At 43.9% G+C, this 19,707-nt stretch overlaps 3 protein-coding genes across 7 annotated transcripts; 1 reads left to right on the top strand and 2 right to left on the bottom strand.

The window, feature by feature from the left end:
* The first annotated feature begins 607 nt into the window (after positions 1–607).
* Positions 608–14,814, top strand: TRUB2 (TruB pseudouridine synthase family member 2). Of its 5 annotated transcripts, none has more exons than XM_089534803.1 (8): positions 608–762; positions 9,398–9,529; positions 9,784–9,858; positions 10,285–10,346; positions 10,657–10,738; positions 11,246–11,318; positions 13,307–13,443; positions 13,826–14,814. In XM_089534803.1, the coding sequence occupies exons 2-8, from the start codon at positions 9,487–9,489 to the stop codon at positions 14,173–14,175; spliced, it is 822 nt and encodes a 273-aa protein (XP_089390929.1). In that variant the 5' UTR covers positions 608–762; positions 9,398–9,486; the 3' UTR covers positions 14,176–14,814. The 5 variants fall into 5 exon arrangements, 4 of the variants coding, with proteins under 4 accessions (XP_089390929.1, XP_089390927.1, XP_089390930.1 ...); XR_016282095.1 differs by lacking the exons at positions 608–762; positions 13,826–14,814 and adding exons at positions 8,591–8,875; positions 11,877–12,797 and having other exon boundaries at positions 13,307–13,391; XM_089534801.1 differs by lacking the exon at positions 608–762 and adding an exon at positions 8,591–8,875.
* Positions 3,420–8,540, bottom strand: COQ4 (coenzyme Q4). Its single transcript, XM_089534805.1, has 7 exons — positions 8,193–8,540; positions 7,350–7,526; positions 6,792–6,888; positions 6,321–6,423; positions 5,270–5,399; positions 4,134–4,227; positions 3,420–3,583 (listed from the first exon to the last, which is right to left on the bottom strand). Exons 1-7 carry the CDS (start codon positions 8,284–8,286, stop codon positions 3,421–3,423), a joined length of 858 nt encoding a protein of 285 aa, XP_089390931.1. The 5' UTR covers positions 8,287–8,540; the 3' UTR covers position 3,420.
* On the bottom strand, positions 14,813–19,563 carry SWI5 (SWI5 homologous recombination repair protein). Its single transcript, XM_089534807.1, has 6 exons — positions 19,501–19,563; positions 17,282–17,445; positions 16,530–16,578; positions 15,996–16,111; positions 15,657–15,751; positions 14,813–15,049 (listed from the first exon to the last, which is right to left on the bottom strand). Exons 2-6 carry the CDS (start codon positions 17,428–17,430, stop codon positions 14,985–14,987), a joined length of 474 nt encoding a protein of 157 aa, XP_089390933.1. The 5' UTR covers positions 17,431–17,445; positions 19,501–19,563; the 3' UTR covers positions 14,813–14,984.
* Positions 19,564–19,707: the final 144 nt, after the last annotated feature.

Below are 19,707 nucleotides of genomic sequence, written 5' to 3'. Positions count from 1 at the left end.
AGTTTGTTCTGCTTTTTAAAAAAGATCTACCGGTATGCTATTTCTTCTGCAGCAAAACCAAGATGGCTTCCACTTTTTAAAAACAGATTTCTTGCGCCATGATCTTTTCAAAAACAGATTTATGGAGATAACTAGCTTTTTAATGGATTAAAATTCACTTCGCTAGATCTCTAGGTTGCGTTATCTGTGGCTGGAGACCAAAAGTTAGGGAAATAACTCAGAATAAATGGCCAAAGTATCCTCTGTAATCTTGTTTATCTAAAACTTGACATCAACAAAGTGGCTACTGCCCAAGAGGCAGTGATATTGCAATGAACCCCATTTGGCAATTTTAATTAAATCCTGTAAGAGGAACAGGAAACCAGTTGGACCAGTATTTATGGACTGGTTTTGCTGCAAAGGGTTGCATGCGGCTGAACCTGCTTTTCTGGATTGGGTGGCACACAACTGTCAAATATCATGGCCTGGATTTAATGAGAATAAAGAAAAAATGCACATGGATCTTGAACCCTCCCAAAGACTAGATTAGATCCAAGACACCCCCCAAAAACAATCAGGACTGCCAAGACTTGAAACTGACTTTTGGTAATACAAGTCAGTTTCAAGTCCGAAAAATTTGGTCGCTGGGCGCGTGCTTGAAATTTGGAGGCGTAGGGCTCTGAGTGCGAGTTGCCAGAAACCCAGTGTTTAGTTTGAACTTTAAAATAAAAAAGTTGAGATGTTTAAAGTATAGGTATTTGTGTCAGGCGAGTAATCTCTGAGGTAAATTGTCAAAAGTAATTGGTAGGAGATTACTTGAGTACTGATCACGCTTAGAGGGTGAAATTAGCATTAGTCCCTGAGGTAAATTGCTGAGGTAATTGTAGGGGAACTAGAAAAGACATCAGAAAAAGTGTTTAAATCTGTAAAAAATATTAGAACAAAAGCACACTTCGGAGAATAACTTGGAAAGTGATTTCTGAGGTAAAAAAAATGGTGGCTGTTAAAAACTGAGCGTCACCATTAATACTCAGCTGAGGCACAGATAGTTAGAAGTATTTCCTGAGGTAAAAGTTGTGGGTAATTGTAGGGAAATACTATAAAGAGGCCTCCATATATCTCCTCCAACAGTACCAGAAATGGTGGAAGAAGAGGTGGCTAAGTGAAGAAAACAATGGCCAGCCTTGAAACTTCCATTTCTGAATCTCACGAGAATAGTGTGGAGATGTGGAAAAAACTAGCAAGAATCTGAATTGGCTAGACTTAAAAAGGAAGAAAAATAACTTGAAATGTGGGGAAAATGAGATTAAGACGAGCTGAAAATGAAGTGGTGTGTGTGGAGGGGATGTGTTAGGATTATTAAGACAAACTGGTTTTTATTTTACTGTGAGCTTTCATAGATATAAACCCACTTTTTCAGATTAAGTACAGAGTTTTTTGTGGATTTTTGGGGTTATATGCCCATGTTCTAGAAGAGTTTATTCCTGATGGTTCGCCGGCATCATTCTCTGAAGATGCCAGCCACAGATGCTGGCGAAACATCAGGAATAAACTCTTCTAGAAAATGGTCACATGGCCCAGAAAACTCATTAAAAACTATGGAGGCTGGCCACAAAACCCTTCGACTTCACTGAGTATTATTAAGGCCTCAGATATCAGGCGTATTGATACAGCTCTGGGAGTGACTTTTGGCCGGCTGCATTTTGGAGTGCTTTTTGGAGAACCAGCCAGAGTTTACATTAGGCAAATATAATGACATAATAAGATTCCCTTCATGGCAGAAAACCAATTTTCAATTTGCTGCTCACATATCATGGTTGCTACAGAATTTCCCTCACTGTCCAGAACTGGTCAGCAACGAGGCTGCGGAGACTCCTTGCCTTCGACCATTGCCTAAACCCAATAGAGCCATGTCTCAGTATTGTCCAAAAGCAGTATTCATTTTATTGGTCGGAGGGTTTAGGGTTTAATGTATTTTTATTGTATTTTGCAGTTTTATCTATGTTGTAATCCTGCCTCGATCCGTAAGAAGAGGTGGAAAATATAAACCTCATTATTATTATTATTGTTATTATTATTATTTCCAGGTTTCCGAATACAGTATAGCTGTGCAGGTGAATTCCTCCTTTTGTCCTATACAGTATATCCAAGACTGACACAGAGAAGATCCAATGCAAGGACTGAATGAGAGACATCCTGGAAGAACGGAGAGCGCCAAATATAAATTTCCTATTTAAACATTTTAACTTTGCATTGTTTTTAAATTGTATTGTTTTAAATCTGTCCCTATTATTGGGAGAAAGGCAGGATACCCGCTTCTTCCTGTCTTGATCATTTTTAATTAATAGGTTTTAACGATTTATTTTATATTCTACTATTGTTATATTAGAGATTATGTTATATATCTAAGGAGGGAGGGGAGGGGGATTTATTTATACTGTATGAATTTATTAGAGTTGTATTGTGTTTTATTTGTGTATTGGGTTTATTATTGTGTTGTATATTATTGTGATTGTAAGCTGCCTCGATCTTATGGGAAGAGGCGGGATATAAATAAAATTTATTATTATTATTATTATTATTATTGGAAATAAAATAAATACATAAAAATAGGGCCATCACAAGAGGAAAAAAGGCCACAGGTGAAAAGAAGGAGCATCAGATTGAGATGCTATTTCTAATTTATGCAAAGCTAGGAAGTAATTATAATTTATTTTATTTATTTCATTTATATCCCGCCTTTCTCCCCAGAGCAACCCAAGGCGGCTCACAGATCAAACCTTTAAAATTGTCATAAAATTCAATCAAAAATATATATATATATAATCACATAAAATATACACACACTCCATATAACCTGCATTTTAAGAGTTTTAAGTCTTCTCTTCTGCAGCTCTGAGTTTTGGTATTGTCTTGGCTGTTTTTGCCTGCCACCTTTTTCATGCCCAACTGTCGGTGTGATTGTGGTCTATTGCCAACCCTGAGAGTCACTGAATTTGTTAAACTATGGACTGCGTATCCAGCTGTTCACTCTAAAGGACTATGCAGTTAGGATTCCCAATAAATTCATTTCTGTCTTTCCCTATTCAACATGTTCATTTCCTGCTCTTTAGCTAAAAAGTGTCTTGGAGGCACAGCACACGAGGAAGAAGAGATGGGGAGAGAGGAGGAAAATGTCCCTTTAAGGTTTTTGGGGACCAGCTGGATGTGTTGTTGTTCACATTTTAATATGACTTCATATTCTTTATACTTGCTGTCGTCATATGGAGTAAGAGACGTTAAGCACTCCTGAAGAGTTAGTAAATCTTTTGGCTGGACAAACCATCGATGCCCCGCTGCTGATCCGACACAAGACCAGTTTAATTTCCCAACGTTCATTCCTCCTTTCGTTGGCACCAGATCTGTTTGATAAAGATCTTCTCCTTGTTCTCAGCAAAAAGCTTAGACTCGAACCACTGGGGGCGGCAGGATGCCAATTTCGTTGCGAAGGGATTCCACTGTTTGCTCCCAGCGCTCTTCGTAATAAACATTCAAGAAGCAGTTGGCGCCGTTTCCACTCCTAAGGGCCCACGGGATCAGCTCAGAGGTCAAGATGCGGAGCTTCCTGGATGGATAGATGGATGAAGGAAGGAAGAGCGTCAGAGAAACTAAAGGGTTATACAGTGGGCCCTTGGTATCGGCTAGAGTTTGGTTCCAGGAACCCCCAAGGATACCAAAATCCATGGATACTCAAGTCCCATTAAATACAATGGATACCAAAATGGTGTCCTGATATAAAACGGCAAAATCAAGGTTGGCTTCTAAGAATTTATATATTTTTGGAATATTTCCAAACAGTGGATGCTTGAACCCATGAATAAAGAACCCATGGATAAAGAGAGCCAACTGTACTTTTCATTCAACCACTAGTTTCTTCTCTTTTGGTTCAGCTTTGGCCTTTTTCACTCACTGTTCCAGATCCTTGGAACTACCTCCCTAAACATCTGTAGATTGAGATTTAGAAACAATGAGAAAAGGAGCAATTTAATAAGTTACTGAAGAGTTCATTGGACGGAGGAAATTGTTTCTGGGAAATACAATTCATTTCTTTCAGGCCAAAGCACCACACTCTCTATCTACTGGGCTATTGCCACCCTTGGTTTGGAGAAACATACCGGGCGTTTAGACGGACGGGACCAAACACTGCTCCCAGAATGCACATGGGCAGGCCTGTCTGGATTGCCTCAAACCACTTTACCGTGACCTCCCCTAGGAAGAAGCAACAAGAGATGTGAGACAATCATATCTCTCTCTCATAAGATGGGGAAAGAGCCTGGTTAACCTTGTTTTCCATCCTTATTATTTACTGTTATCATCATCATCATTATATAGATTTATATTCTGCCTTTCCCCTCAATATTGGGACTCAAGGCAGCTTGCAAATGATTAAAACCAGTACACATTAAATACGTACAAAAACAGTAGTATATATGTGCCCCCCAGCCTTCGGGGAGTTTTTGTTTTGAAAGCAAAGAGACGGGGGAGAAAAAGGAATTTCTGATGGAAGACACAAGCAAGAAACTTGCTGATCTTCTTCAGAAGGGAGGTTTTGGGGAGGAGGAGAGGTAGGGAAAGCTTGTCTCTGTCCCAGGAGTGGGAAGTGAATCTGTGTGGAGGGTCAGGTGTCTCAGCCTCTGAAAATAACCGCCAGAGCACCCTGCACTTTCTGTCAGGCTTTTGCCACAGCACAGAAGTGCAGACACAAGGCAATGCAAGGAGTGACTCACTCCTCCCTCTCCACATTGCAAACCTAGAAGGCTTTCAGGGCTCAGGCTGGATTGCCCAACACTCGGCGCATCCTCCACACGCCCCGTTTCCCAACCGTATGGTAAAACCAGGACCTCCTCTGCCTACGGCTCCAAAGCTCATGACACTGCTTGGGTCCTGAAAGTAGGTGAAAAGGGACTCGGCCTCCCGTTTTAACCTCGATGCAAAGGTCCCATCAGTGCTGGTTGCACAAGGTTGCACACAGTAAACCGGAAAGTCCTGAAAGTGGAGCAACGGCTGTGGAAAGTTGTATGACTGTCTACACCGGGCCTGTTTGTAGCCCTCGGTTTTTTCAGACTCTTTGGATTGCCCTTTTTTTCTGGCCAAAAAGAAGGCGTGAATGGCTTCTCCTGGAAGTCTGGAGGGGGGGTCCTGCACTCTTTAAATAGCTTGCACTGCTTGCTCTCTCCAAAGTTTAACATTTCCAAAGCACCTGCTTTTGCAAAAGCCCAGAGGTAGGCAGGATAGTTATGAGAAAACTCACCAAGCATATTGGTGGGCATCCCGAGGAGGGTATGCATCAGATCATGGACCTCTCGGTACCTCTGGATAACGTAAGCCAGTTCTTCGTCGTCAACAAATCTGGCAGGCATCCTTGTGTCTGGAGAAACCCTCTGCCAACCAGAAGGAAAAGGGAGGCTTGTATACATTTGCTATCTACAACAGGGGTGTGCAAAGTCTGGCCTGTGGGAAGGAGGCGGATGGTCTCCCAGAAGCATTTTTGTGGCCCCCAGGCCCTTGCATTTTATTTTTATTAACTTTTTTTGCATCAAAATGCTTTCCAGGGGGCTTGAAGGTATTTTTGTCAGGGCCCCTTCCTCTCCAGGCCATTTTAAACCCAGATGAAGCCTTTTTCAAAGAATGGAATTCAACCAGAAGTTACTTCCACTCATTTCCTGTTCTTAATAAAGGTCTCTCTGGCCTAAAATGGCTCAGGGGAGCCTAAAAACATGGTCAAAATGTCCCCATGCTCCCATCCAGAGGGTGGTGGGAGGCATTTTGTTTTCAGTCTTTGGTGGTGGAGGGGGTGAGATGGGAGGTACAGTCCCCCAAGATCATTGGGGAGACTAAGGTGCCCCCCAAAGCCTCCCAGAGATCCTCAGAAGAGGTTTGCCTTTGTCTTCCTCTGGGGCTGAGAGTGTGTGACTTGCCCAAGCTCACCCAGTGGGTTGACATGGCCAAGTGAAGGTTCATACCTTGTTCTCCAGAGTCCTATTCCAATGCCCAAACCACTACACCCATCATTATACCTCTAATATAGTTTTGCTAAACCAATTCATATCAATTCACCCCCAGTTTTGGAGACCATAGGAAGATAGGGTTGGCTTTACGAATACATTACTTGCATTGAAATGCTTTAAAATCTTGGCTCCCCCCCTCCTGCTCTTTCTAAGCCATTTCCCAAGATTCTTCCCTGCCTTGCTGCCTTCTAGAGCACTAGAAGCATGAAGAGAAGATGGAGATTCTTAATCAATACATTCATTAGTCAGGGAAATCTTCTCCGGAAGCTTGTACGTACCGCATGCTGTACTCACATTATCATCCAAAAAGCGGACATATTCTCGTCCAAAGGTCCCATCCGGAAGCGCCCGAAGGCCTGTGATATCCAGAGTGGAGAGACGAATCCGAGGCCGCTCTCTACAAGGGAAATGGAAGCCACGTACATTTCTATTTTCTTTGTTGCCCCCAAACTAGCACCATTCTGTACATATTGAGCAAGGTCAGACCTTATTGGATTTTTGAGGGTTTTTATTTTTGCCACCTACAGATTTATTTGCACCCCAAATACAGAATTTGACTACGCCATACAGTGCAATCCTATATGTGTTCTAAGGTCTTTAAAATTCCAGCCTCAAATCTTCCCAAATGTAAAGAGGTGGTGAAAAAGTCTGTTAAGCGGCAACCTATCCAGATAGGTGACCTTGATCTTGAATAGATGCCTTGTCTCCAAACTGTGTAAGATGATCCGGTCCTGGCTAGAGGCTAAGAAAAACTCGTTCACTCACTGTAGGATCCGGTATCCCTCTGGGTCGTTCTTCATCCGCTCTCTGAGGTTCCTCAGAGCTAAGAAACCGGTAGTCTCTCCAAGGACAGCTATCATATCTGAAAATGAGAAAAGGAGATAGTAAGCTAGTCTTTTCAATACTCCTCCTTAAATTGAACATCCCAGGATTCCCAAAGGCTGAACCACAGTAGTGAAAGCGGATTGAAAGTGCTATAAATGCGTAGTGTGAAAGGGTCCCTGGTCCACGTTTGCTCATGCTTTCTCCAGACAGGCGAGAGACAGCTTGTGCAACGGAGCAGTGGGCCACACATGGGGCCATACCTTTGCTCCACAAAAATTGCAATTGCAACAGCAGCAGCAATTCAGAAACAAAAATAAAATGGAAAACACCCACCCATACAGTGCAAAAGTAAAGCCCAGCTTATTTGGCCTTGCACCATTCTTTTTGAACCACCCTGCATTTTAATATAGAGATGCTCTGGGGATCACCCGCTGTGGATGGTCAGTTACACAACCGGGTTCACAACCAGACTGCCCCACATGGAAAGACCCAGCTCACCATGTCGATAAGGATCGTAGAGAGCCATGAAAGCAGAGCCGGCCGCTAGCAGGACTTTCTGCAAAGGGGTGGTGGGGATGTGGCCGGGATACAGCGGGTAATAGGTCTCCTCTTCCATGGGATTGTTGGCATCGGATTGCTGGCTGGTTTGGCAAAGCTGGCATCTTGCCCCTGTCCCTGTGGAAAGAAAATCCCCATCAGAGTATAGGAAGGGAGATGACTGGCAAATATGATCAAGCAGTGCGTTCAAATGGGGCTGAAATCAATGGGATTCCAACAAGCTATGAAATCATTAAGTAGCCTGTTATTATCTGCAATTCAGGGATTGCCAAACTTTGGTCCTCCAGAGGTTTTGGACTTCAGCTCCCAGAATTCCTGATTACTGGCCCAATGGCGGGGGCTTCTGGGAGTTGAAGTCCAAAACTCCTGGAGGACCAACGTTTGGAAAACATTGTTTTAGAACAGCGGTTCCCAAACTTTGGTCCTCCAGATGTTTTGGACTTCAGCTCCCAGAATCCCTAGCTGTTGGCCCAACTGGCATGGGCTTCTGGGAGGTGAAGTCCAAAAACCTGGAGGACCAGTTTGGGAAGCATTATTTTAGAGAAGACTGAAATGTAGGGCATGCCCGGGGAAAGGAGGACGTCTGGCCTGGTGCCACAGCAAAGTACAAATCCCAGGATCCCATGGCAGTTAAAGCAGGATAATAATAATAATAATAATAATAATAATAATAAATTTATTTATACTGTATACCGCCTTTCCAAAAAGATGCATCAAATGGCATTAATGCTGCAGTGTGGCCAAGGGGGGTTCAACAGGAGACACAGACGTGCCAAGACTTGCCTAAAATCCCAAAGGGATGGCGGGTTCTTCTTGGGGTTTTGAGCCCCGGCAGCAGCAGAGTTTGCGCCCTCCTAAGAAGCAGCAAAGGCCACATCGTCTGCAGCAGCCTCAGGGCAGAGAGGACCCGGAGGAATGCTAACACGCGTGGAAGCCCTGCTGCACGTGAGAAAGGGGCCAAACAAAGGCCAGCGCATTTCCTGGTCGCAGGTCCATTGGCCCTGGCTGCAAAGGGGGGGGGGCAGCCCTTAGTTTTGGGCCTCCCCTGAATGGAGGCGGGGGAAAGCCCTGGGAAGGCTGGGAGAGCAGCAGAGTTTGATGGGGCTGGATTGCCATCTGCTGGTTAGTAAGGAGCCTCCTCCAAAGCAATGGAAGGGAGGGAGGGAGGGAGGGAGGCCAGAAGTGGGGATGGCATAGCAATCGTCCACTTCAATTCTGGAGGAGCGAAGGAAGGTTCCGCCGCGGGGCTTGTTTCCGGGGGGACAGTCTTCGGCGTCGGACCAAATGGCGGCGCCCAGGGAGCGGAGCCGTAAGGCGGTTGCACCCATCGGGAAGCACGGCAAGGGGAGGGAGCTTCGCCATGAGGCCGGCCAGGGCTCGCTTGCAGGGACTCTTCGCCGTCTATAAGGGCCCCGGAGTGGCCTGGAAGGCCGCCAGGGACGCCGTGGAGACCCAGCTGCTCAAAGGTCGGCGCCTGGGGGCCTTGCCTGCCCTGGTGCCCCAGAAATAGCCTTCCCCCGCCTCACTCCCGTGACCCAGCAGCCTCGCCCTTCTCCCGTCTCTTCGCCCAATGCCTTTCCCTTAGGGCTCTGCTGGGAACCAGGGGCTTGTGAGCACCAACTGCCTTCTCTCTGGTTGAGGTTGTTGATGTTGTGTACCTTCACACAACACTTTTTAAAGGGCGTACTGAAACAGTTGACAGTACTTGCCCATAGGGGAACATTGGGCAAGTATCCTCCAATGATCTCAGTGGGCAAGTACTGATGTTAGTTTTAGTCTGCCCCCAACTTTAATTCTCAGGAGGAAGGTTTACTGGTTGGTTTATGTCTAATAACTAGAAAGCAGAACTAAGTTTCTCTGTTGTTATTCGATTCTAAAAACTAGAAATTAGAAGTGTACAGATTTCAACAAAATTAATCAGAGTTGGTTATAATTTTTTGGAGGGGAGGAAATTAGTAATGAGATTTTTGTTTCTTCCCTGTGTTTAGACCTGAATGCATTGGAGCGGCCTCCACCTCGACAGCATGTCCATTTCCTGCCTAGCACCACGGAAGGAAAGGATGGAAAGGAACTGACCATGACGGTTTCACAAGTCCCTGTGTTAGCTGACCATCCATTAGGTAAGAATCGAGGAGAAAAGTGGTTGTGGAGAGGATGAGGAGCCGAATATACTTTCAAGCAGGGGCAAGGAACGTGTGGCCTTCCAGACGCTGTGGGACTGCAACTCCCCTCATCCCATTGGCTATGCTATCTGGGGCTGATGGGAGTTCTGCCTGTGGCACCAAATATCCTCATTAAGGAAGCAATGCCCAGGAACACCTCTCCTTCATTAACTGAGAAAAACAACTGTATTGGTTTTTTCCCTTCTATTCAGTTTCTGGACCGGTATTCACCCACCTGAAAATTGGAGCAGGTCATGTCCTGGACCAAAAGTCTTCTGGTGTACTTGGTAGGTGAAAGTTGTGGATTTGTATTCAATTGCCTTCAGTCAAAATGACAGAACAAGTCTACTGGTTTTGGCAACAGTTTGGCATCAATATTTTCTTATTAAGCACTGGGCCTGTTGGTTTTATGTCTTGGTGGATGCTCCCAGGCTCCTTTCCAAAGGAGGCTGACCTGTTGTCCTGCCTATTCAGACAACCTGTCAGGAACCAAACTTTTTAATTGGGTGGGTGCTGTATTTTTTTTAAAGGAAAAGATATAGGAGAAAGGTGAATCTAGTCCTCCTCCTGCCTCCCTGACAAGAGAGGGCTTTCTTGGTGGTTGCTCCAAGAAACTCTGGAACCTCCTTCCAAAGGAAGTTAGAAAGACCCAACTCCAGCTGCCCATCGGTTGACAGCTCTCTTGTCCCCAACCCCACCTTTGTATCTTTCAGTGCTTGGAGCGGGTCGCGGTAACAAGCTGCTCACTGACTTGTACAACGCTCATCTCAGCCGGGTAGGGTATCATTCATCTGTCTTCGTTATTCAACGATATAAGTGTTAGTCTCCAAGTTCCTTTGTATTTCCTCATAATTTTTAGCAATGATTTTGTGGCTGTGTCTTAAACATTCTGTTCATAATTCTAAGAGAAAAAAGTCTATAATCCATTTTCCCCAATTTTTCTAGAAAAGACTTTGAAAAAGCACCCCTCTACCGATTTTGCATTTTTTCCTTGTGTCATCTCATCTCTAATGGGGAGTCCTGCTGGGTTTTCTAAGCTTTTCCATGTTAAATGCACCACACTGTATTCCTTCTTCTTTCCAAAGACCTATACGGTTCGTGGCCTGTTTGGCAAAGCCACTGACGACTTCTCAGATCAAGGCAAACTGATTGAGAAGACAACATTTGGTAAGTGGAACTTGCTAGCACTTTCTCTTCTTGGCTATGACTTTGAGGTCCGCCCTCACCTAGTTGAAATCTATTTACCGGATCACATTTATGGGCCACACAACTCCTACCCCCTCTTGAATTCACTTGGCCCATATGATCCCTGGTACACTAGGTGCTCAATCTTTGGTCCTGCCACAGTTTGGGTTTGGATGTGACCTGTCATATGTCCCTGCCAGACAACTGGTGAGGAATTGTGGGAGCTGGAGTCAAAACCATGGAGGACCAATATTTGAGAACCAATGTTTGCCTCCACCTGCCAAGTAGCCTACTGCTTCTGAACATGAAGACAAGTTTGTGGACAATGATGGATTTATCCTGTATCACAGCAATCTCTTGCAAATATAAGATCCTTCTGAAGTCAAAATGGTACTGTCCATGGACAAGATGGAAGATATGCCTGAAGTCCAGGCTGGATCAGCTAGTACATATTCTTTCTTCAATACTGTTTCTCCTCCTTGTCTGCAGATCACATCAGCAGGGAGCAGCTGGAACGGATTCTTTCTGTTATCCAGGGATCCCATCACAAGGCTTTGTTGCAGTAAGTATTCAGTCTGAGAGTCTGTAGGTCAATGGTCGATTTAACCTTCTTTGCATTGGTTCCTGTCTGGATCCGTCAAATCCCAGGTGATGGGAAGGGACTTTTTCCTGTCTGTGATCCGAGAGCCACTGTTGATCAGGCTAAACCAGATTTAGGTATAGTGCGGCCCTCCAGATGTTGTTGGACTAACTCCCGGCATAGCCAGTGGTGAAGGATGATGGAAGTTGAAGTGGCTGCTGCCTTCCTCAGGCTGGGAGAGTGTAACTTAACCCAAGATCAGCCAGTGGGTCTCTGGCTGAGCAGAGATTTGAACTTTGATCTCCAAGCGTCTGGTCCGGCACTCTAACCATTAGACCACACTGGCTCTCTACTTTAGGATTGATGGGGTTTGAAAAAGTAGCCTTTTTGCAAATGGGGTTCCAGCCTCATTGACATCCCACTGCCCCTTTGTTGAGTTCCCTTTGGAGGTGAGCAGGAAGAGAGGGGTGGGGTGGGGCAGTCAGTCAGACATCCTGCTGTCTCCCCCCTCACCCCACATCTCTTTCCTTCTCTCCCCAGGCGACCTCTGCCCCTCTGGTTCCTCCCGCTGCGCCACTATCGCCCTCCCCAAGAGCGCCAGGAGCCTGAGAGCTCTGAACCGCTAAGCTTCCTCAAGAGCCCTGCCAACCCCAAGACGTGGAGCGTGAGCCGGTCCATGGGCAGCGATCATCAGCAGCCGCTGTGGCGGGTGGCCCTGCTGAGCCTGACATTCATGGCCATTTTGTTATGGTGTGTCCTGCGCCCTGAGACTGAAGCTGACCGGTACCTGGAGACTATAATGGAGGAGGACACCCCAGATCAGGAGTCTCAGCCCCCCTTATCTGGACAGGAGAAACCTTGACAAGAGGATGTGGGGCAAGAACCCCACAGAACTCTGGACTAGGCAAGATGAGTCGATGCTAAACCCAAGCTTCCCTTTGACTTGGGTAACTGGAGACTCTAGGTGGTGGGTTGGTCGGAAAAGGAGAAAGGAAGGGAGACATAAAGTGAAGAAGACCATCACTCAGCCAGCAGGAGAGTGTATCTCGTCAGGGTTGCTTGTGCCATTGGAAGAAGTTCTTTCTCTAAACAAAATGGACATTCTGAGCTTTTCAGTGGATAAAATGTAGAAAAATGGATGCTGTTCTGTGTTGTAAGCACACTCCCTTTTGCAAAAAAAAAATCATGCTTGTTATATTTACCATGTAAACCAAAGCTGACTATACTAATGTCTGAGAGCTGAATTTATTTGGAGATTTGTAAACTAATCCTTTTATGGTGGGGTCGATGTAGAGCAAAGTGTGCCCCCGGAGCTGCTTCTGAGCTCCCTGGGCCCCCATAGGTTTCAACACAATTTTTAAAAAGTGGAGCCTTTAAGAACCTGATTTGACTTCAATTTACACCAGTGGACATCCGGTGCAGAAAGCAGCGTTGCAGAGAGCAAGGTGTTGGGCCAAACAGGTAGATAACAATTGCTCTTTTCTTCTTAAGTTTCTTCCTACCTTGCTACTTAACAGACACCTTGTGCCTGGAAGTTTACACAATATTATCTTCAATAAATGTCTCCCCAAAAATACAAACTGCCTTTTGGTTTTCACATTGGCCTTCACAGTGCAATGTCTCCAGTTTGCACCTCCTGAATTCAGGACCAAGTCAGACTTTTGGCCTATGTATGCCAGTACTGTTTACACTGGCAGCATCTCAGAGGGTTAAGCAACCATCTTTCCAAGGCTGCTTGAAGATTACAGGAGTGAAACTTGGACTCTTTCAGCTATTACAATTTTGGAGAATGAGTTTCAATTATATCTGGATATAGTTATATTCTGTTTGCTCACAAAATAGCCAGGCTTGTGAATAACTGGATCTGTTCTGAGTGGACAAAATGTACTGTGTTGAACATCACAAACGCCAACAAGCTGGGATTTCTAATTTCCTTCTCTGTCTGATTCTTTACCCTCGCGTGCTTCCAGATATGCTAACATTGACTTGAAAACACAAGAGGCTTATGAGCTGGCTGTGAGAGGATTAATTCGCCCCATGGAGAAAAGCCCACCCTTGATCACAGCAGTGCGATGTCTCCAGTTTGCACCTCCTGAATTCCAGCTGGGTATGGTTCAGGCTGTTTCTCTTATACTTAAGGCAGGTTTCTGCAATTGTTTTTAAACCAAAAACCAAATTTCTAGTCCCTACAATTATCAACCTGGGCCACCTACATTCCAGTTTAACCTCTTGAACATACAGACTGTTCAAATGCAGAATAGACTGCCTCAGAAAATAGATGGATTATCTTTCATTAGAGGTTTTTAAGCAGAGGCTAGATGGTCACCCTTCGGGGATGCTGTAGGAGTGGATTTCTGGCACTAGATGACCCTTGAAGTTCCTTCTAACACTTGTTTCTTCAGTGAAAGTGTATTATTTATTAACTTTATTAATTTGCCAGAGAGATTTCCTTTGAGCCAACTACTGTGATTTCCCCCCTTGTCCTCTAGAAATTCACTGCTTGCATGAGACTCAACAGTATCTCCGAAAGATAGTTCATGAAATTGGGTTGGAGCTGAAGTCATCTGCTGTGTGCACACAAGTCAGAAGGGTCCGGGATGGTGTTTTCACACTGGAGGATGCCCTTTTGAGGACGCAGTGGAACCTGTCCAACATCCAGAATGCCATCCTGAAATCTAGGCTCAAAGTTAAGAGTGAGATCGAAAAGAGCCTGGCTCACCAAGAGGACCTCTGGGCTGAAGATGAGGAAGATGGAAAGACCGAGGATGGCCAGACTGATGGAAAAATAGGGCAAAACAGGAGAGGAAATACCTTGCTGACAGATTCAGTGATAAAATGAGGACCTTGTGCTTGCAAGACTGGTTAAGCGCAAGCAAGGAAAGTGTCCTGGAGCTCTAACCATGGATCGTTTTGTACCTCAACTGCTAAGTCTCACCTTCCTATCATGGACTATAAAAAGCTTTCCAAAAGCTAGTGCCACACCTTGGAGAACTCCTTGCTTCCCTGCACCTTTTTTCTTTCTATTAGGGACAGTTGCTGAACATGTGCTGATGCAGTGGTTGAAATGTCCACAAAAAGATTTGTGAGCCAAAATCAATAAGCCACACAGAGCACTAACCTGACTGTTACCTAAGTGTAGCTCTAAATTCTTCATATCAGGTTGTACCACTTTGTTAAGTCCTCCCACAACAACAAAACTCCTCTTGGTGGAGGTTTGTTACTGAATGCAGTTGCAAAGATTTGATTTGTGTGTTGCCGGCTTCTCTAGTATATAAATTGTCCATTTTCTCTAGTATATAAGCTCATTACTGTTTTATTTCAGTTAATATGCAAAACTGCAGCCCTTACACCAGAGGGATGCATTAATTTATTAAAGTCAAGATCACAAGATGGTTTACAAGATAAACAATACAATAAAAACATCAATAACACACAAAACAAGGTGTACAGAGTTCAATAAAGCTGGTAATTTGGAAAACACATTGTCCGTCCCAATGCTTGGTAGATAGCAAGGTCAACAACTTCTCCACCTTTTAAAATTAAGGAAGGGAGAATTATACCATTGGTCCATCGTATTTCTTGGAAAATCTGAACTTGCAGTACTTTTCACCATTTTGTTCAACAGATGCCATTGTTTTTGTATTCTTTCTAGTCATTAAGGTCCAGGTCAAATGCAGGGTACAGGTCCTTTGTGGTGACCCCTCTGATCACTGCTAGAAGAGGGAAAAACAATAAGGAATACCTGAGAAGGTGTGTCTGCCGTTACCTTGCACCCATGTATCTTTGCACTCACTCTGGTATATTCAGCTTGGACAAGCAATGGCTGCCTACCCTGGTTATGTCATTTCAAATTATCCTCTCTTACTTTACAAATCCAGCAGTACAAGGGATGGGGAACCAGTGGTCCTCCAGACTTTCTACCATCAGTGCATATCCAATGGTGAGAGATTATGGGAGTTGCAGTATGGCACCATCTGAAGGGCTATATGCTTCCCATCCTTGAATTGCATGATTCCTGTTGGATCGTGAAGCTGATGTTGGCTTTGTGTGCTCCATGGGATTACAACAGGTGGAAATTGTATGGCCTTGCAGGTGTCAGTGGGCAATTTCCAGAAGCTCTAGCCCACATAGCTAACAGTGAGATACAGTAGGAGTTGCAATCCCACAGCATCCGAAGGTCCACATCCCAACCATTGGACCGTAACAATAAGAACTTCTAACAGTGATGTATTTTTCTCCTCAGTTATACCAACTGAAATTTTCCTCTGAATGCTTAAAAAGGAAGCTGTACACAAACGTAATTCCTCATTTGGTTCTTACCCAGTCTGCCTAAAAGCATTTGTCCGGTATCTTTTATCTCATTGTATTCATGGAGTAGAGCGATGTGGCTTTCTAATTCCTCTACGCTGTATCCTCTGTGAAGAGAACAAATCAGAAAAGGTCACTAATTGGTTGCAATTCAAAATACAATAGATTCAGTAATCCAACACACACCTTCTGCTCTCCCCTCCAGCCTTTCATAATTCCTCTAATCTTTAAGTAATCCTTGGACTGCTGAAGTTGCTATTCTTTCCTGTTATAATCATTTTGGTTCCTATATTTTTTGTGCCAGATCTATACACCACACACCAGATACATCAAAAGTGAGCAGGTACATACTCGGCTGATAGATGTGCTATTTCTTGGTCTAAATAAGTACTTTTGTTCTTCAGCTCTTCAATCTCCCGCTGCAGAGTCTCTTTATCCATAGGCTGGCAGGCCCTTGGAGATGGAACCTGTGGAGCAGAGACAGGTTTAATTGTTTTTGCCCAAAGCCATGAATATAAAGCATTTCGATGCATAACATGAATGGCTGGGAAATGCACATCCAGTTAGAGAAGAGCCACAGGGTCAAAAAGCAGAATCGGATGACTTTTCCATGAAGAAAACCAGTCCTTATAGAGGAAAGAAAGCCACAGGAGTCTGCTCTCTTTAGTACTCTTGGCAATGTCAGGATCACCAGTTTTCATATGGTAAAAATAATAATTTGGGTTTCCCAAGTGTTCACGATTGCAGGGAAAAGGCTGAAAATGCCATAAAATGCCGAAGCGCAACAATTTGAGACGCTCTTTCCCCCCCTTTCCAAACCTTGCTCAAAATCTAATCTGAACATAATAATAATAGGTTTGCGTCCTACTTTCTACAGATACTTACTGGAGACTTGAAACTTGCATTGCAATTTCTTTGGGTTCCAGCCGGAGTCCTGAAAGGAAAAATTAGAATAGGAATCCTTAAAAATCCCTCAGATTGTAAACTCAGTTCAAACAAGAAGTCCTTGCAGCGCTAGATTTCTATTTGCAAGGACTTCTTGTTTGACTATAGGACAGAATTCAGAACCTGGATCTGAGAAATAGTGTAGTCTATTCTATGTCTGAATCTGCATGGCAGAAATAATCCAGTTTGACACCGCTTTAACTCCCATGGATCCATGCTAGGGAATATGAGGATGCGTAGAGCTCTCTGACAAGAGGCAGCTAAATGTTTCACAAAACTACAAATCCCAAAATTTGATAACATTGAGCCGTGGCGGTTAAAGCGGGACCAAAGTGCATTATTTCTGCAGTTTGGATGCAGCCTATGAACCTTCCAGCTCTTCCTCTTGCATCAGGGTGGCCGGATGTCCTCCTTTCTAGGACATGTCCTCCATTTCCCACCTTCTGTCTAGAAGAAATTCCAAAATGCCCTCCATTTTGAGCATGGCAAAGAAGCATAAACTTTCTATGAGTGCGCTGAGCTTTTCTTGGGGCATGTCCTCCATTTTGCAGTGCCTCTGCAGGCAGGACATCTGGTCACCCCTGTCTTTACATGAAAGAACTAAGGGATGCTCCCAGAGACACCCGTGTCCTTCTGTTCACACGTTTCTCTCCAAAGAATGCGAATGGAAACTTGCTCTGGATTAAACTCACCTCTTAAGGAAGGGTCTAGGCGAGGGTCCCCCCTTGCCTCCTGGGATTTGCTCCCATCTTTGGCCCAAAGGAGAGGCTTGGTCCAGCTTGGCTTCTTGCAAATTTCCCTCCTTGCAGCAGCTCCCAGCCCCTTCCTTTTCATGTTGCATCTTGGGATTTGTAGTCTGAGGAAGGAAGGAGAGGGAGGAGAAAATGAACATTGATTGTAATGCATCCTGGGACTTTCACTTTGCATTGCTCGATGGGCTTTGAAAGGTTTTTTTTTTGGGGGGGATATTAAATCAATAAAGCTATTAAATCAATAAACTTGCTACAATTTACAAGGCTTGATTCATTTGTTGCTGCAAAATGCAAAGACTTTCCAGAGGCTCCATGCCTTTACTTAGGCTGCATCTGCACTGCAGAATTAATCCAGTTTTATATATATATAAACCAAATTAATATGTGTATGAATTTTTATGTTTAAATTCATATATATATATATATATATATATGAATTTAAACATAAATTCATACACACACATATGGATATAAATATAAATTCATTTACATAAATACAAATATGAATTTATATTTATAAATATAAATATAAATATAAATATAAATTCATATATATATATATATATATATATGAAATTATATTTATATATGACGTTTATATATGTGTGTGTGAATATATATATATATATATATATATATATATATATGAATTTATATTTCTATATTTTCAGCTCCATTTTTTCCCTCTGGCATGTCCTACATTTCATGGCACCTTGCCCTACTTTGCAATGAGGACTTCTGGTCTTCCTGACCCATGATCCGAGTCAAATATAAAAGGCAATGCATTAAAACCCTTTTACTCCATGCAGAAATGAAATAAAAACCCGGGACACTTTTAGTTTGGAAGCTGAGCAGAAGTTCCTTCAGAGGTTTCCTAATTCATGTGAAAGGCGGATGGGAAATCTTTGCAGGCAAACATGTCTGGAGCTGGTCTTTCAGGTAGAGCAGCCAGCCCTTCCCTTTGAGTCATTATTTAATGAGCTTCTCCCAAAGTGTGAGTAATTTGGGAGGGAAAGGATGGAAGAGAAGCGTGGAGCTTTCCTCTGGAGGCTTCCCTTTGCAGGTCTTTTTGGAACAGACCCAAGGCTGTTGCCAAGGCCTTCTGCTTGGAAGTGAACTCTGCTGGTGCCTGAACCTTACAATGGCATTGGAGCCCTTCGCCACAGACAAGGGCTGCGTCTGCATTGCAGAAATACTGTTGGCCCTCCACATTTGCCACTTGAATATCTTCGCTTTGGGCATCTGTAGCTCCTCTGGCGCAACTCTGCTGGATGTTGACTATAGAGTCGCCCTGGAAGGCCTAGATATGTCTAGAGAAAACACTTTGGTCGACATTGGACGTCATCAGACAAGGGAAATTGGAAGTATAACCCAATGGCAATCCAAACGCAGTCATGGCGTTTAACATTATTGCGTGATAGACTACCACATGCAATCTGGGGCAATGGCATGCTATTTTTGGGCAATGGGAAGCCAGTAAATTCGCTGAACTGGCCCCACTTTCTTTTGATTTGCAATTAAGAGAAATTCCTCACATGAGACAAAGTCCTAACCAGCGCAATTCTGCTTTTAGAGGGGTCCTGCATCCCTAACCCCAGCAAATGTAGAGGACCCACCCTATTGCAGTTTTAACACCCCTTTAACACCTGCCCAGGTGCCATGCTACTTTGGCACTTTGAACTCATTAGGCTGCAGTTGTGTGTATGTATATGCATGTGTATACAATATATGGTATATACTGTATACATATATATGTATGTATGTATGTATGTATATACACACACATACACCATTGCAGCAAAATGAGTTCAAAGTGCCTAAAGGCACATGACAACAAATATGTAGGTAGAGCCAGAGAGAGAGTGATAGTGTGTGTTGTATTCTTCTACCTAATATATTGTTCCTGTGTGCCTTCTAGTTAATACATGTGTGTATGTGTATATATATATGTGTGTGTGTGTGTGTAAGTAGTAAATGTGTACATATATATGTATAGTATTCTATCTACCTACACATATATTGTTGTGTTTTCAAGTCAACATATATATATATATATACACACACACACATTTTTATATATATATATATATATATATATATATATATATATATATATATATATATATATATATATTTTAAGGCACACAGTAGTAACATACGCCTAGAGAGGGAGGCAGACTAGCCCCTACTGAAGCCCATTTCTGCCTTAATCCTGAGGTAAAAGCCTAAGTGGGCGGGGCGACGCCACAATGAGATGGCTGCCGTGCCTTGTGCGCGTGCGCAGTGGGCCTCTCCCTGCCCCTCCTCCTCGAAGGGGGCGGTGCCAGTTCCGCGCGTGCGCAGTGCCAGTCTCCCTCCTGCGCCGG

The sequence above is a fragment of the Sceloporus occidentalis genome, unplaced genomic scaffold, assembly GCF_023333645.1.
Source record: "Sceloporus occidentalis isolate IW3139 unplaced genomic scaffold, rSceOcc1.0.p SCAF_8, whole genome shotgun sequence".
In the NCBI taxonomy this organism is placed as follows: Eukaryota; Metazoa; Chordata; class Lepidosauria; order Squamata; family Phrynosomatidae; genus Sceloporus; species Sceloporus occidentalis.
The sequence above is the reverse complement of the archived record's forward strand: the minus strand, read 5'-3'. Positions and strand labels throughout refer to the sequence as shown.